Source organism: Oryza glaberrima, chromosome 12 (assembly GCF_000147395.1).
Source record: "Oryza glaberrima chromosome 12, OglaRS2, whole genome shotgun sequence".
Taxonomy (NCBI): domain Eukaryota; kingdom Viridiplantae; phylum Streptophyta; class Magnoliopsida; order Poales; family Poaceae; genus Oryza; species Oryza glaberrima.
This window is the reverse complement of record NC_068337.1, coordinates 5,375,935-5,390,505: the sequence shown is the minus strand read 5'-3', so window position 1 is coordinate 5,390,505 and position 14,571 is coordinate 5,375,935. Positions and strand designations below refer to the sequence as shown.

The window sequence follows — 14,571 nt, the reverse complement described above, 5'->3', positions numbered from 1 at the left end:
GGCGCGTCGCAGGTGCACGCAGCATCAACCTGACTCAGCTGTGAGTAGGCGGCAGGGAGGAGAAACATGCTACTGAACTGGATTTGCTTGACTTTGTGATTTGGATTTGCTTCATTTTGTGATGCTCGATATATGTCTTCTGCTAGTTGTGTAAAAAATGTCAAAAATGTTGCCAAACTGTCATTTTTTGGTCAAAATGTCCAAACTTTATCAAATTCCTGGCAAGATTATGTCAAATTTAGTTGATATTTTCTATCAAAATGGGGTAAACATTGAGATAAACATGCAATATCAAACAAGGTTATGATTGTCATTTCACTAAAGATTTAACACCGTCAATCTGTCCGTCCAAAGTAGGGGCAAAGCTTGCCTTCATTTAGAAAAAGTAGGGGTAAAAACAAAAACCCTAAAAAATAGAGGTAAAATCAACATTGAATATCAAAGTAGGGGTAAAAACGAAATTGCCAAAAAAAAAAAGGCCCACACTTCATGGACATAGGTTGTCCCGGCAAAAAAAAAAAAAAAATGATCTAGCACAAACTGCTTGAGCTGAGAGACATGAAAGACATGGTGAATCAATGAATCTTTAGGAAACCTGCAGTTTGTATGCCACTTCCCCAATGCGAACCAAGATGGGGAAGGATCAAACTACTTAACAGCTAACTTGGGTTAAGCCGAGAAGCAACTGATTTCTGATTATAGGATTGGAGCTTCAAATACATTTGATCTCCCACTTGAAATACCAAGGAGCATTTCTCATCAACATATTGCTTCATTCTACTTTGGGCCTTAGACAACTGCTGCCGATGCATGTCACAAAACAATTGATGATCTTGCAAAAAAGTGGATGCCTCATCATCACCAACGCCTCCAGTAACCAGCTCAGCAGGAAGAAAATGATATACAGGATCAGTACCATACATAACCTTGCAAGTACAGCCCAATGAAGTATGATAGCAGGTGTTATACCAAAACTGAACCAACGATAACCAACAACACCATTGAGAAGGAGAAGCTGATGTTGCACAGTGAAGATACATCTCTAAGCTGATTCACATATTCATGGAAGCTTGAACCCCAAAATGTCCCCCAAAAGCAGAAGAATGATAGCTGCGATTAACTTGGTCTGCCACCAACCCATACTTTGCCCTTGTGTTTGATGAAATGAACCCACAACCACATCCACAAAAGTGACCCCTTCAGAAATAGTGCCTTGTAGCCAATTCAGTGAGAAGCTTCTGAGCAGAAAGATCAACAACCCTCCTACTACTATGCCTCTCCCCCTCTCTCCCTCAACCCTATGCCTCTTCCCTGTTTGCTTGTTCATCATTCTTGTACTGAATACACTCAGGTTTGATCAACTGTACTAGGGGAGTCGGTGCAGGAGCTCGTATGGCGTCTTTAGCAGTGATGCCAAATGAGAGTAGGTGAGATACCAAGTTGTCACACTCTTGTTTATGCATCTGCAACAAGAACAACATAAGCACACCTGTCTCCATTTGGTTAATCCTCTTGAAAATTAAGATGAATTCTTACTTGATCTCCCTGCCCTGTGCATATTGAATAAAACAGTCCGGCACCATTGGGGGTCCTCCAAGCCCGCCTCCTAAGAGGCCTCTTGGTCTCTTTGAGATCCTCTCTGCAGCTGCAGTCATGGAAACACGCTTCTGTCCATGCTTCTGACCATGCACTGCTACCTTGGGGATTGGCTCCTGAGGTAGCCTGATGTTGGCATCACCCACGCCAGAATCAACTGGGCACCATCTCATCTCCCTTGGAGCTGATGGAAGGCCATCATGCTCAAATAAGCCACTGTGCCAACCATCCACGTGCAGGTAATAGAATACACGCATAAGATCGTCCAAAGTCACCAAGACAGGGATGCCGCAGTCATGCGGCTTATGGGCCAAATTGGTCAATGATTCCATTACCTGTGTACTGATTGTACTCCAACTGACTATAAAATCAGTGACAAAGTCGGTACCAAGTTCTGGCGTAACCATCTCAGTAATTGCTCGACAATGTCGGCGATGAATTTCTCGAGACTTTGATTCCATAAGCAATATCACAAATGTACCAATCCATATTGGCAGATCCTCTGGGTCCTGACGCCTACTTGGAACATATGCACATAAGCCAAGAAAGCACTTTCTAATCACAGCGGGATTAATAATGCTGTGACCAGTCCCTCTGGGTGATATTATCGCATGATTGCTTTTAAACCGCAACATGTGACAGTGAGAACTATCCATGTACAGGCCCATAAGGTCCTCAAACTGCATCTGAAAATAGCCATTGGTTGTGCAAAATCCGATTAACCAAGCCATTCTTGCCAACACTACCAGGACAACATGCTGGCCTTTGTACTCTAGGACATAGTAAAATGTCCCATCCAATGGCGTAGTATACACCAGCTGTTCACCATATCTGACATGAAAGGGTGAGTTTGTAAGAATCCAATACTGTAGGTGAGCTTGACATATGTTGAAGTTCTCCATAAACTCTTCGTTGTTACCATCAAGGCGTAAAGTGACTGTGTTCTGCTAGCAAAATAGAAAGGCATGATCAGGTTAATCACACAAAAGAAATTAACAAGTTAGGTAAGGAAATGGATGAAAAAGATATGGATCATTTAGTAATTCACTTTAGATATGTGCAGATAGCTAAAGTTAAGTGCAGGGTTCTAGCCAAATCCAAGATACAAAAAAACCACCTCCCTTCAGAGTTTGTATACAGATCAGCACTAATTAGCCAGTAGTCAGAACTAATATCAATTAGTGAAAAAAAACAAGAAATCAACTACTGCAATTGACAAGTTCTAATCACACCACTTCCCTCTCAACAACAGAATCAAGAACCCTATCAAACCACAATCCAAAAGACAAGGAGGAGAAGATTGGACCGCATGCCGGAACTAACCTTCAATAATTTGCTTTGCTCCATATTTTGCAGTAAAAATGTAAATCTTATTGAGCTACAAAGAGATTCATCCCAAATGCATGCCCAAAATGTTACTTTTGAGTGTTAGTTGATCAGCATATACATATGCACTTCTTTTGACCAAAGATCGATCAGAAGATACCCAGCTTTATAGAAAGCCCAGATTCCCAGCAATTGCAATCAGGGTTTCACTTATCGCACGATAATCGCGCGATTATCGCGCTTACCGCGGGGGTACGGTAGGGAAAACCGGCGATATGGTTTGGATGAGTTTTGACCAAATTCAAAATTCCGGAAAAAAATTGAAAAAAAACATGGATGTAGTTCTTGATTTGTAATTGCCAATGGTGAAGAAATTTTTTGAAATAGAGTAAGCTAAATTCAAATTTGAGGGCAAAACCGAAAATAGTTTACAAATTGGAAAAAGAAGACAATATTGGGCCATAAGTATCCTTCATATTCTTCCAATTATTCTCAATTTCTAGTTTTCTACACATATTCAACCGTATCTTTGAATTTTTTTTCCTATATATTTTTCATTTACATGATTTCAGCTACACAGCCCGCGATAACCGTGCGAATATCGCAGTTATCGTGGTAAACCGTGCAATTATCGCGGCGAAACCGCGAAACCGCCGAGTTTTGAATTCAAATTTTTGGATGCGATTTTTGTGCGATTTTAGACGATTATCGTGCGATTATCGCGGTTATCGCGCTACCGCGGGGTGACGATAACCTCGGCCCAAACGATAAGGTAAACCCTGATTGCAATGCAGCAGGCATCACTAACTACTTAACTAGTAGTCACGATTCCCTCTTCAACACAAAACAGATTCTAAATAAAGCTCTCTCCCTTTCAGACAAAAGATCGAACAGTGCATGGGCACTGCAAATTCTTGCAAAGAAGTAGAGATTCTAAATAAAGCTCTCTCCCTTTCAGACAAAAGATCGAACAGTGCACGGGCACTGCAAATTCTTGCAAAGAAGTACAGAATACCCTGCCATTGCGCCATCGTCGACAAGGTACATTGTGGAGGACGCGGTGGCAGCCGGCCACCAAATGGTGAGCCGATCGAAGCGCAGGGTGTTTGGCTGTACAGGTGGCGAACCCTTAAGCTACTCGGTTCATCGACCCCACAACGCAACGACGATCTGCAGAGAATTTCCACAATTGATTGCAACACGCGTATGTAAACAGCTAGCTTCCTGTCTCAACATTCATCGACCCCCCAACGCACGCAACGATGATCAGAGAGAATTTCCACAGAAACAGGCATGAAAAACCCTAGCAAAACCCATCCAGGAAGGCAAGAACAAGAAGCGAGAGCATACGACTCGAGTTAAATTTACTCACCCGGGGCCGTGGGGGAGGAGCACTCGCTCGATTCTTATTCTTCTTCGGCGCCATCGCCGGCCAATGGTGCGCCGCCCTCTTCACCACCTCCGGCGCCGGCGGGGTTGAGGGCCGGCTGACTCCGCGTCGGCGAGGGTGGCTACGAGGCGGTTACTAACTGTAGTAACCGTTATGCAGCTGGCTGAAGCCTGAAATGCCCAATAAAAATATCTGTTTTCTTTTTTTAAGTGCAAATATACTTTTTTTTGGAGTGCAAATATACTGCTTGAACAAGATTTGCTTCCTCCCAACATTTACATTATATGAAAAATTGACAAAGCACATTACAGACAAGATAGCATAGTACAAGAGTACAAGACATACATATACATACATACATGCAAGGTGGCATTGTGGCAATGTTTGGTCGCCTGACCCTTTTCCTCCTCTACATGCACACCTGAAGAACTGTCAATCTTAAAATTTTCACCAAATTCCAATCAAAATTGCTTACAAAAATATTATTTCTCCCCCCACCTTCCGAAATCCTTGATGTCAATCCCATTTACTCGGCTACGTCTTCATCAAAGATGAATACCTCCTTGCATCATCTACAGTAAAGAAGATTGGTAGCTACAAGGGAAGTGAATAAAAGAATGTGTTACTGCCAGTGAGGACAACAAATGATTGACTGTGAGGTTCAAACCCATTAGCCCAACAAACATCGTCAGGTCAATGTCATTGCCCGTTGCACCGGCTATGCCTTAATCCATGACCAACACAAACAGCAGCAAAAATGTCTGCAACTTTGACTGAAGAATTTTGGCTGGAAATAATAAGCGTCTGGCAGTGGCTAGAAGCAAGGTACTGGTAGGAAGCGAGCTTCGTCTTGCTGCGTGATGCTGCTCCTAGTTTCATCATCGTTGTGGTTGAAGTCACCTGGCCTTGAAGAGTCTGACCAGTTGACTAGTGGAGCTCCCTGTGATCAAGGAAACAATGTTCAAAAGCCATGTCGTTCAGACCAGTATGGAGCTTGCAATTCAAAACAGATACTAGCATATGGGAAAAACATTATGATTATCGATTACAGTAGGATCAGTGGAGATTGGTTGTAAGAACATACTCATTTTTTTACTTAAGTTGTACATCAGTAAAATGACTCTACTGCCAAAGCAATGTAAAAAGATACTCGCCAGTGCTATTTTGTCATAAATATATAAAGCCGTGGAATGTCACAGATATACTTATACGGCTTTATCAGTGGTCAACAAAGACAGTTGTTTACTAAAATCTCTTCAATGTTGAGGATTCTTTTGGCTTATCAGGAATCCTAGATCCCACTGATAACTCGAACAGCATTTCCATCCATAACAGGGACATCCTACATTAGCAAGAAAGTTGTACAATCATGTGAGTATGTAAAGGATCATACCCATGGTGCTCTGAATAGGACATAAATTATGTGGAACCCAACCTCATTGAAGGTTATCGAAGCAATGGCTCCCGCTGTGTAATCCCCAATGCCACAGACCTCACCAATTTATGCAACTTGACATGAAATGCCAAGCAATTGCAATGCAGCAGGAAGATACTAGTAGTCATCACTGTAACACAAAACATATCCAAAATACAACTTTCCTTTTGAGACAAAACATCGAACAGTGCACAGGAACAACAAAAGTTAACAAATTCTTACACAGAACGCAACGAACATTCCCCTTGCATTCCCTGTCATCTCCCACAGGATCAACCATGTATTCGTGATCAATCTATTTACTCGTCGCCAGAAGAAATCAAGCCCTCTGGTAGTACCCAAGCCCTGCCCACATCTCATTCACCTCCTGCAACTTATTCTAATCTTATTCTGCAGCTTTGGAGCAAAAAGAACAAGTAATTGCTGCTTATTCCACTCTAGTTCTGCCAGAACTTATTTATTATGCTAAGTGAACAGCCAAGTCAAATTGGCACCGACCAACATGGAATATTTCACATGCTTCTGGATTGTATTCTAGTGGTTCTTATCAAGAGGGCACCTAGTCATCTGGTAGTGTATTTTTGTCATAGTAACCTGTTCAACCTGAATTTGTGTTCTACTGGCTTGAGTGTAATTAGTAAAAACAGCACTTGTTTGATGCTACATGTGTTGCACATTTCAGCCACCAGGTTAATATTAATCGATCACTTGCCAAATATTTGTTTTAGGTCTATATGTCAATCGAACATGAACCAACCAGTATTTGAACACAAAGATAGAAAACGCTATTAATTTAATAGCAATGTGGATTATATAAATTTGCATAAGTATTCTAACAAGCTGATTGAGTGAAGTTGGAACAAGACATCCAAAGCAAAGAAAAGAACAAAAAGGAAAGGTAGATCATCAACTTACTGGTGCACTCTAAGGAGTTTGTAGTCACTGCAAAAGCTATTCTCCCAGATGAAACATAAGAAAAGCATCTCAACCTGGTCAACCTCCTCATCATCTCCTCCACAGTCCCCCACACTAACCCCCTCTATCACTCCGTTGTACAAACAAGGTGACAAATAAAAAGTGCCGGTTGATATCAATCACCAATCTCCATGTAAATTCAACAGCCAGAATATCAATTGAAAGCAAAGCAATATTTACACAAGTGTCATTCAACAACCCCCCTCCCACCTACACACCCCAAGACAAGAATCCCACACCCACATCACAGAAAAAGAACACACACAAAGATACATCAAAAGATTACCTACTATACAATGATTAAGAAGCTCACTTTTGCAGTTTGTCTGAAGGTGTATGGTCATCAATTAAATACCCTGCTATGGTTGGGTCTACAAGATTTGCCCTGACAATTGACACAGACACATGAAGCCTTGGTTGGTTCATATGGAAATGATACATACATGGCACAAATCCTAAACAAGAAACTTGCATTGCTCTAGCTATTTACAGGTAGGTGATTGTTTGCCAGAAAATAAATAGAATGTAACAAAGTAGAAGGCTCGAAAACTTTCTTGTAGCTAAATGGGTAAAATTGACCAAAAGATCTCCACACCTATAGTGGCTAAATCCGCTAACTTGGCACAGTGGAACTTACTTCCATGTGGCATAACCATGGACTCAAATCTCTGACTGATTGAGCTGTGCTGATGAACAAGCTTGAACTCTGTAATCATCAGAGTATTCAGCTTTGCAGAAACTACAAACCTATTTTGGTCACCTAGCTTATCAATTGGACCTTGAAAGAGCTTAATTTGTGGGGGCATATAACTAACGTGACAAGTTATAGTCAAGTTTAGGCTGCCACAGCCATCCTTTAATTTATATACCCTAACTTGTGCCGTGGCCTCAATTGCACGGGAGAAGTGTGCTAGCCTTATGTCCACCGCCATGCCGCAATCACCATTGATGCGATAAATGTATGGTATGACATTCGTTATCTCGCTGAAGGTGGCAGCCCCGTCGACAAGCACCAGATCATCTTGCTCACTCTCCCCCATCTTGATCCTCATGTCGTACTCGATCATCACGCGAGCGTTCATCGCGATGCCCCTCTTAGGGCCAGTCATCTGTATGAACGGATAGGAGACGTCGCCGATGGTGAACGGATTGTCCCTGGTGCGGTTGAAGACGTAGTTTCGCAATGGGTCCAAGAGATCCCGGACAGCCATGAACCCATACAGCTGAATAGCACCGCCACCAGGAGCTCTGGTGGCGAAATTAGAGATTTCGGCTAGCTTAAGGGAGAAAATCTGCATCATGGAGCCACCAATGTGCCACTGGCAATCTGCGACGCATGGCTTGCAGTCCTGCTCTGAATACGATGGCGTCATCGGTTCCAGGCGAGCTGATGATGGAATGGGTCGATTAAGCAAACAGTGATTAGTATATACTACTTGACAAAAAATGAAAAATCTATCAATCGAAAGGTGGAGAAGTTGCACAAAACCACATGGATTGTGGCACATGGCACATAACCTAAGATATTATGGTCCTAAAGTTTTTTTACAAAACCACACCGTTAAACAAATTGGCATACTCCTATATTAAAATTAAAAAAGCTTTACTTAGATGAATGTAACATTATGTGGAAAAAACTCATAAATCTGATATGTGATTGTAGAACTCAAAAAATGATAAATCAAAGTCAAAATGATCGATAAAGTGGTTTTGTGAAACTTTATAGCCATAATACCCAGGGTTATGTGCCACTATACAAAACCTCTATGGTTTTGTATAATTTAGACCATAATACCTAGCGTTAAGTGAAATTTACTCTTGTTAAATTGATGAGAACTTTGACAGTCGAAATGGGGGGTAAAACCGAGAGAGATATTATTAACTTGAGAGCAGATGAGGAGTAGAGGGATTAATTGGGGGGAATTGGAGATGCTCGATGCTTTGCTTACTTTCGCTGGTGTCGTCGAGGTGGTAGAGGCCGTGCCAGTAGTGCGCATCCGTCCCGTAGATGGAGCCGTCGCGATGCTTGCTGCCCGGGATCACAAAAGCCGGGATGACGCCGTCCTCATGGCACGCCGCCGGCAGACACGACGAACCCTTCGCCGGCGACGGACGCGACTCCTCCGGCTGCAAATCCTCCTCTAAATCCTCAGTCGCCTTCCTCTTGCTGGAGCTAGGGCGACTAGCTGTTGAGTTGTGATCCAAATTCATTTGCACTCCATTGAGCTGTGCGCCTGGGGACGCCCGGGGGTGCGGGGGCGGAGCCCCCGCGGTACGGATCATCATCCCTTTTAGGGTTCCACTATATATATACCTCTTGTAAGCCGCCGTACGGCGATGAAAACCTCACCTTAGATATAGTGAAGATATTTTGCTGGCTGGCGCTCGTGGTTTTTTCTCTCCTGTTTTGGGATGGTTTTCCACGTTAAATCTCGTGTCTTTTGTGATTGATCTATTGTTCTTTATCGTTTGTTCGCCTATCGTTTCCTAACAAGTGGTATCAGAGCTGGTTCCCAGATTAGGGTTTCGCGATGGCGTCGATGAAGTATGATCTACCGCTGCTAGACTACAAGACGAGATTCTCACTGTGGCAAGTCAAGATGCGGGCTGTTCTGGCGCAAACTTCGGATCTTGATGAGGCGCTGGAAAGCTTCGGGAAGAAGAAAACGACTGAGTGGACCGCTGAGGAGAAGCGGAAAGATCGTAAGGCTCTGTCGCTAATCCAACTTCATCTATCTAATGATATTTTGCAAGAAGTGTTGCAGGAAAAGACTGCTGCAGAACTTTGGCTCAAACTGGAATCGATCTGCATGTCTAAAGATCTAACCAGTAAGATGCATATCAAGATGTTGTTCTCGCACAAGTTGCAGGAGAGTGGTTCTGTGTTGAACCACATATCGGTCTTCAAGGAGATCGTTGCCGACCTAGTGTCGATGGAGGTACAGTTTGATGATGAAGATTTAGGTCTTTTACTGTTATGCTCACTGCCTAGTTCATATGCAAATTTTCGTGACACCATACTTTTAAGCCGTAATGAACTAACCCTAGCGGAAGTTTATGAGGCGCTTCAAAACAGGGAGAAGATGAAAGGTATGGTTCAGTCTGATGCGTCGTCCTCTAAGGGCGAAGCATTGCAGGTCAGAGGCAGATCTGAGCAGAGAACCTACAACGACAGCAATGATCGTGACAAGAGTCAGAGTAGAGGCCGTTCTAAATCCAGAGGTAAAAAGTTCTGTAAGTATTGCAAAAAGAAAAATCACTTCATTGAAGAATGTTGGAAGCTGCAGAATAAGGAGAAAAGGAAATCTGATGGTAAGGCCTCTGTTGTTACCAGTGCTGAAAACTCTGATTCAGGAGATTGTCTTGTTGTTTTTGCTGGTTGTGTTGCTAGTCATGATGAATGGATACTTGATACTGCATGTTCGTTTCATATCTGCATTAACAGAGATTGGTTTAGTTCTTACAAGTCTGTGCAGAATGGAGATGTTGTGCGCATGGGAGATGATAACCCACGTGAGATCGTGGGCATTGGCTCCGTTCAGATCAAGACTCATGATGGCATGACACGCACGCTGAAAGATGTGAGACACATACCAGGGATGGCGAGAAATCTCATCTCTCTCAGCACACTTGATACAGAAGGATACAAATACTCCGGTTCAGGTGGAGTTGTAAAGGTATTGAAAGGTTCTCTTGTTTACATGATTGGTGATATGAATTCTGCAAACTTATATGTCCTTAGAGGAAGTACATTACATGGTTCTGTTACCGCTGCTGCTGTTACTAAAGATGAACCTAGTAAGACTAACCTGTGTCACATGCGTCTTGGACATATGAGTGAACTTGGTATGGCAGAATTGATGAAGAGGAACCTGCTGGATGGCTGCACTTTGGGTAACATGAAGTTCTGTGAACACTGTGTTTTTGGTAAGCACAAGAGGGTAAAATTCAATACCTCAGTTCATCGCACCAAAGGTATACTTGATTATGTACATGCTGATTTGTGGGGGCCTTCTCGTAAGCCCTCTCTTGGTGGTGCTCGTTATATGCTTACCATTATTGATGATTATTCTAGAAAAGTGTGGCCTTATTTCCTAAAACATAAAGATGATACATTTGCTGCTTTTAAGGAGTGGAAAGTTATGATAGAAAGGCAAACTGAAAAGGAGGTAAAAGTACTTCGCACTGACAATGGTGGTGAATTTTGTTCGGATGCTTTTGATGATTACTGCAGGAAGGAAGGCATCGTTAGGCATCACACCATCCCGTACACTCCACAGCAGAATGGTGTAGCTGAGCGCATGAACAGAACCATCATCTCCAAGGCTCGTTGCATGCTGTCCAATGCTCGCATGAACAAGCGTTTTTGGGCAGAGGCTGCTAACACCGCCTGCTACTTGATCAATAGGTCGCCTTCTATCCCACTTAATAAGAAAACTCCCATTGAGGTATGGTCTGGTATGCCTGCTGATTATTCACAGTTGAGAGTTTTTGGATGCACTGCTTATGCTCATGTTGATAATGGAAAATTAGAGCCTAGAGCTATTAAGTGTCTATTTCTTGGTTATGGTTCAGGAGTAAAAGGATATAAGTTATGGAATCCTGAAACTAACAAGACCTTCATGAGCAGGAGTGTTGTTTTCAATGAATCTGTTATGTTTAATGACAGCTTGCCCACAGATGTCATACCAGGTGGTTCAGACGAGGAGCAGCAATATGTTAGCGTGCAGGTGGAGCACGTGGATGATCAGGAAACTGAAATTGTTGGTAATGATGTTAATGATACTGTTCAGCACTCACCTCCTGTTTTGTAGCCACAAGATGAACCTATTGCCCATCGCAGAACAAAGAGGAGTTGTGGAGCTCCAGTCCGTCTTATTGAGGAATGTGATATGGTTTATTATGCTTTTAGTTGTGCTGAACAGGTGGAGAATACTCTTGAGCCAGCCACATACACTGAAGCTGTTGTTTCTGGAGACCGTGAGAAGTGGATCTCAGCTATGCAGGAGGAGATGCAGTCTCTTGAGAAGAATGGCACATGGGAGCTTGTGCACTTGCCAAAACAGAAGAAGCCTGTTCGTTGTAAATGGATCTTCAAGAGAAAGGAGGGTTTATCTCCTAGCGAGCCTCCGAGGTTTAAGGCAAGGTTAGTAGCAAAAGGTTTCAGTCAAATTGCTGGTGTTGATTATAATGATGTGTTCTCTCCAACTGTAAAGCATAGTTCAATTCGCACATTCTTCAGTATTGTTGCTATACATGATCTTGAGCTTGAGCAGTTAGATGTGAAGACAACATTTTTACATGGAGAGCTTGAGGAGGAGATATACATGGACCAGCCAGAAGGGTTCATAGTACCTGGTAAGGAGAATTATGTTTGCAAGTTGAAAAGATCTTTGTATGGTTTGAAACAGTCTCCTCGTCAATGGTATAAAAGGTTTGATTCATTTATGTTGTCACATGGCTTTAAGAGGTCTGAATTTGATAGCTGTGTGTATATTAAATTTGTTAATGGATCACCTATATACTTGCTGTTATATGTTGATGATATGCTGATTGCTGCCAAGAGCAAGGAACAAATCACTACATTGAAGAAACAGTTGAGTAGTGAGTTTGATATGAAGGATCTTGGTGCTGCTAAGAAAATTCTAGGTATGGAAATCACTAGAGACAGAAATTCTGGTTTGTTATTTCTTAGTCAGCAAAGCTACATTAAGAAGGTTCTTCAACGTTTTAACATGCATGATGCAAAGCCTGTTAGCACTCCTATTGCACCTCATTTTAAATTGTCAGCTTTACAATGTGCTAGTACTAATGAGGATGTAGAATACATGTCTAGAGTTCCATATTCTAGTGCTGTTGGTTCTTTGATGTATGCCATGGTTTGCTCCCGGCCAGATTTATCTCATGCTATGAGTTTGGTTAGTAGATACATGGCTAATCCTGGTAAAGAACACTGGAAAGCTGTTCAGTGGATTTTCAGGTACCTCAGAGGCACAGCTGATGCTTGCTTGAAGTTTGGCAGGACTGATAAGGGGCTTGTTGGATATGTGGATTCTGATTTTGCTGCAGATTTGGATAAGAGAAGGTCACTCACAGGTTATGTGTTTACCATTGGTAGTTGTGCTGCGAGTTGGAAGGCAACATTGCAGCCTGTTGTTGCCCAGTCTACCACTGAAGCAGAATACATGGTTATTGCTGAAGCATGTAAAGAATCAGTTTGGCTGAAAGGATTGTTTGCTGAGCTTTGTGGAGTTGATTCTTGCATTAACTTGTTCTGTGATAGTCAAAGTGCTATATGTCTCACCAAAGATCAGATGTTTCATGAGAGGACAAAGCACATTGATATCAAGTACCATTATGTTCGCGATGTAGTCGCATAAGGTAAGCTAAAGGTATGCAAGATAAGTACTCATGATAATCCTGCTGATATGATGACAAAGCCTGTTCCTGTTGCTAAGTTTGAGTTTTGCTCAAGCTTAGTTGGTATGAGAGGCTATTTGGCGCCGAAAGTGTTTTTTTTTTTTGTCTTTGTTGTGTTTAGGGTGAATGATTGATTCATGCTACAAGAAGGAATTTGTCTCAAGGTGGAGTTTGTTGAGTTGTGATCCAAATTCATTTGCACTCCATTGGGCTGTGCGCCTGGGGACGCCCGGGGGTGCGGGGGCGAAGCCCCCGCGGTACGGATCATCATCCCTTTTAGGGTTCCACTATATATATACCTCCTGTAAGCCGCCGTACGGCGATGAAAACCTCACCTCAGATATAGTGAAGATATTTTGCTGGCTGGCGCTCGTGGTTTTTTCTCTCCTATTTTAGGGGTTTTCCACGTTAAATCTCGTGTCTTTTGTGATTGATCTATTGTTTTTTATCGTTTATTCGTATATCGTTTCCTAACACTAGCAACTGCCGTCCCCTCGTGCACGTCGGAGTCCGGCCGCCGGCAATCGCCGCCGCCGCCGCCTTCCATCGAATCGAATAGGTTTAGGGCTTTGCGGTTCAACTGCATCGAGTGCCCCTTTTTTTTTTTTATCAATTCTTGCTGAATCGACATGATCGGAGTCGGACAGCGGCCAACCAGTTTCATCAGGTTTCGGATTGGAAAAAAGAAAAAAAGAGAAACAACAAGGCATCGGGCATGGGCCATGGCCTCTTCGTGGGCCGTTGGAAAGCCTGATGGGCCAACACTTACCTTGACTCGCCTTGCTAGGACTGGAAATACTCTAGCATTAGATCTGGGAATAAGTTCATTCTAGGTTTCTCATCTTTATGTTGAGTTTGAGTTTCATTCTTAAATCACAGTACCAGATATAGAGTATCCAAACTATTAAAATCAGATCAATTTACATCTCTAAAGCGGTTTTGATGGCGGTTTGATCCTACGTGACATTTCAGTTACCAAAAATAAATTTAAAAGTGATGGACCCCAATTGGCAGTGGCACATCCCACTTCTCTCTTCTCCTTCCTCTCTGAAGCGGGGGCGAGCGACAATGGAATGGCCTCGCGACGCCCGTTCGGCGGCGGTGGCCGGAGAGCGGAGCTTGGAGCTTGTAGCCGAGAAGCTAACAGCAGCGGCTGGAGAGCGTGGGGCCGCCGGCGATGAGGACGGGGCTCCAGTCCCCAGCTACCTTGCGGTGCAGCTTAGGCGGAGACAGTGGAGTACGCGGCGCCACCGGCGATGAGGACGATGCTCCAGTCCCCTTGGCAGTACGGTGGCAGAGATGGCCACAGTATTAGGAGGGGCGAGATTTGGAGTTTCGAGTGGCGCACCGAGAGAGAAAAAGAAGCCTTATGATCCTGCATGTAAAAATCGATTTTTGAGATGGCACCTTAAATGATCTACGTGCAAAA

At 43.1% G+C, this 14,571-nt stretch overlaps 1 protein-coding gene and 1 pseudogene across 1 annotated transcript; both read right to left on the bottom strand.

The window, feature by feature from the left end:
• Positions 1-894: 894 nt before the first annotated feature.
• LOC127756858 (uncharacterized) lies at positions 895-4,348 on the bottom strand (annotated as a pseudogene).
• A 2,934-nt stretch (positions 4,349-7,282) lies between these two features.
• LOC127756193 (uncharacterized) lies at positions 7,283-13,689 on the bottom strand. The gene is made up of 3 exons (XM_052281585.1): positions 13,620-13,689; positions 8,672-8,908; positions 7,283-8,109 (listed from the first exon to the last, which is right to left on the bottom strand). Exons 1-3 carry the CDS (start codon positions 13,687-13,689, stop codon positions 7,283-7,285), a joined length of 1,134 nt encoding a protein of 377 aa, XP_052137545.1.
• Positions 13,690-14,571: the final 882 nt, after the last annotated feature.

Excerpts from the sequence above, each read along its gene's own strand:
- LOC127756193 (XM_052281585.1), bottom strand. The coding sequence starts at position 13,689 with ATGGAAGGCGGCGGCGGCGGCGATTGCCGGCGGCCGGACTCCGACGTG. Across the intron at positions 8,909-13,619 it reads CGAGGGGACGGCAGTTGCTA|CTAGTCGCCCTAGCTCCAGC; the intron begins GTGTTAGGAAAC and ends ACAACTCAACAG. Across the intron at positions 8,110-8,671 it reads CCTCGACGACACCAGCGAAA|CTCGCCTGGAACCGATGACG; the intron begins GTAAGCAAAGCA and ends TTCCATCATCAG.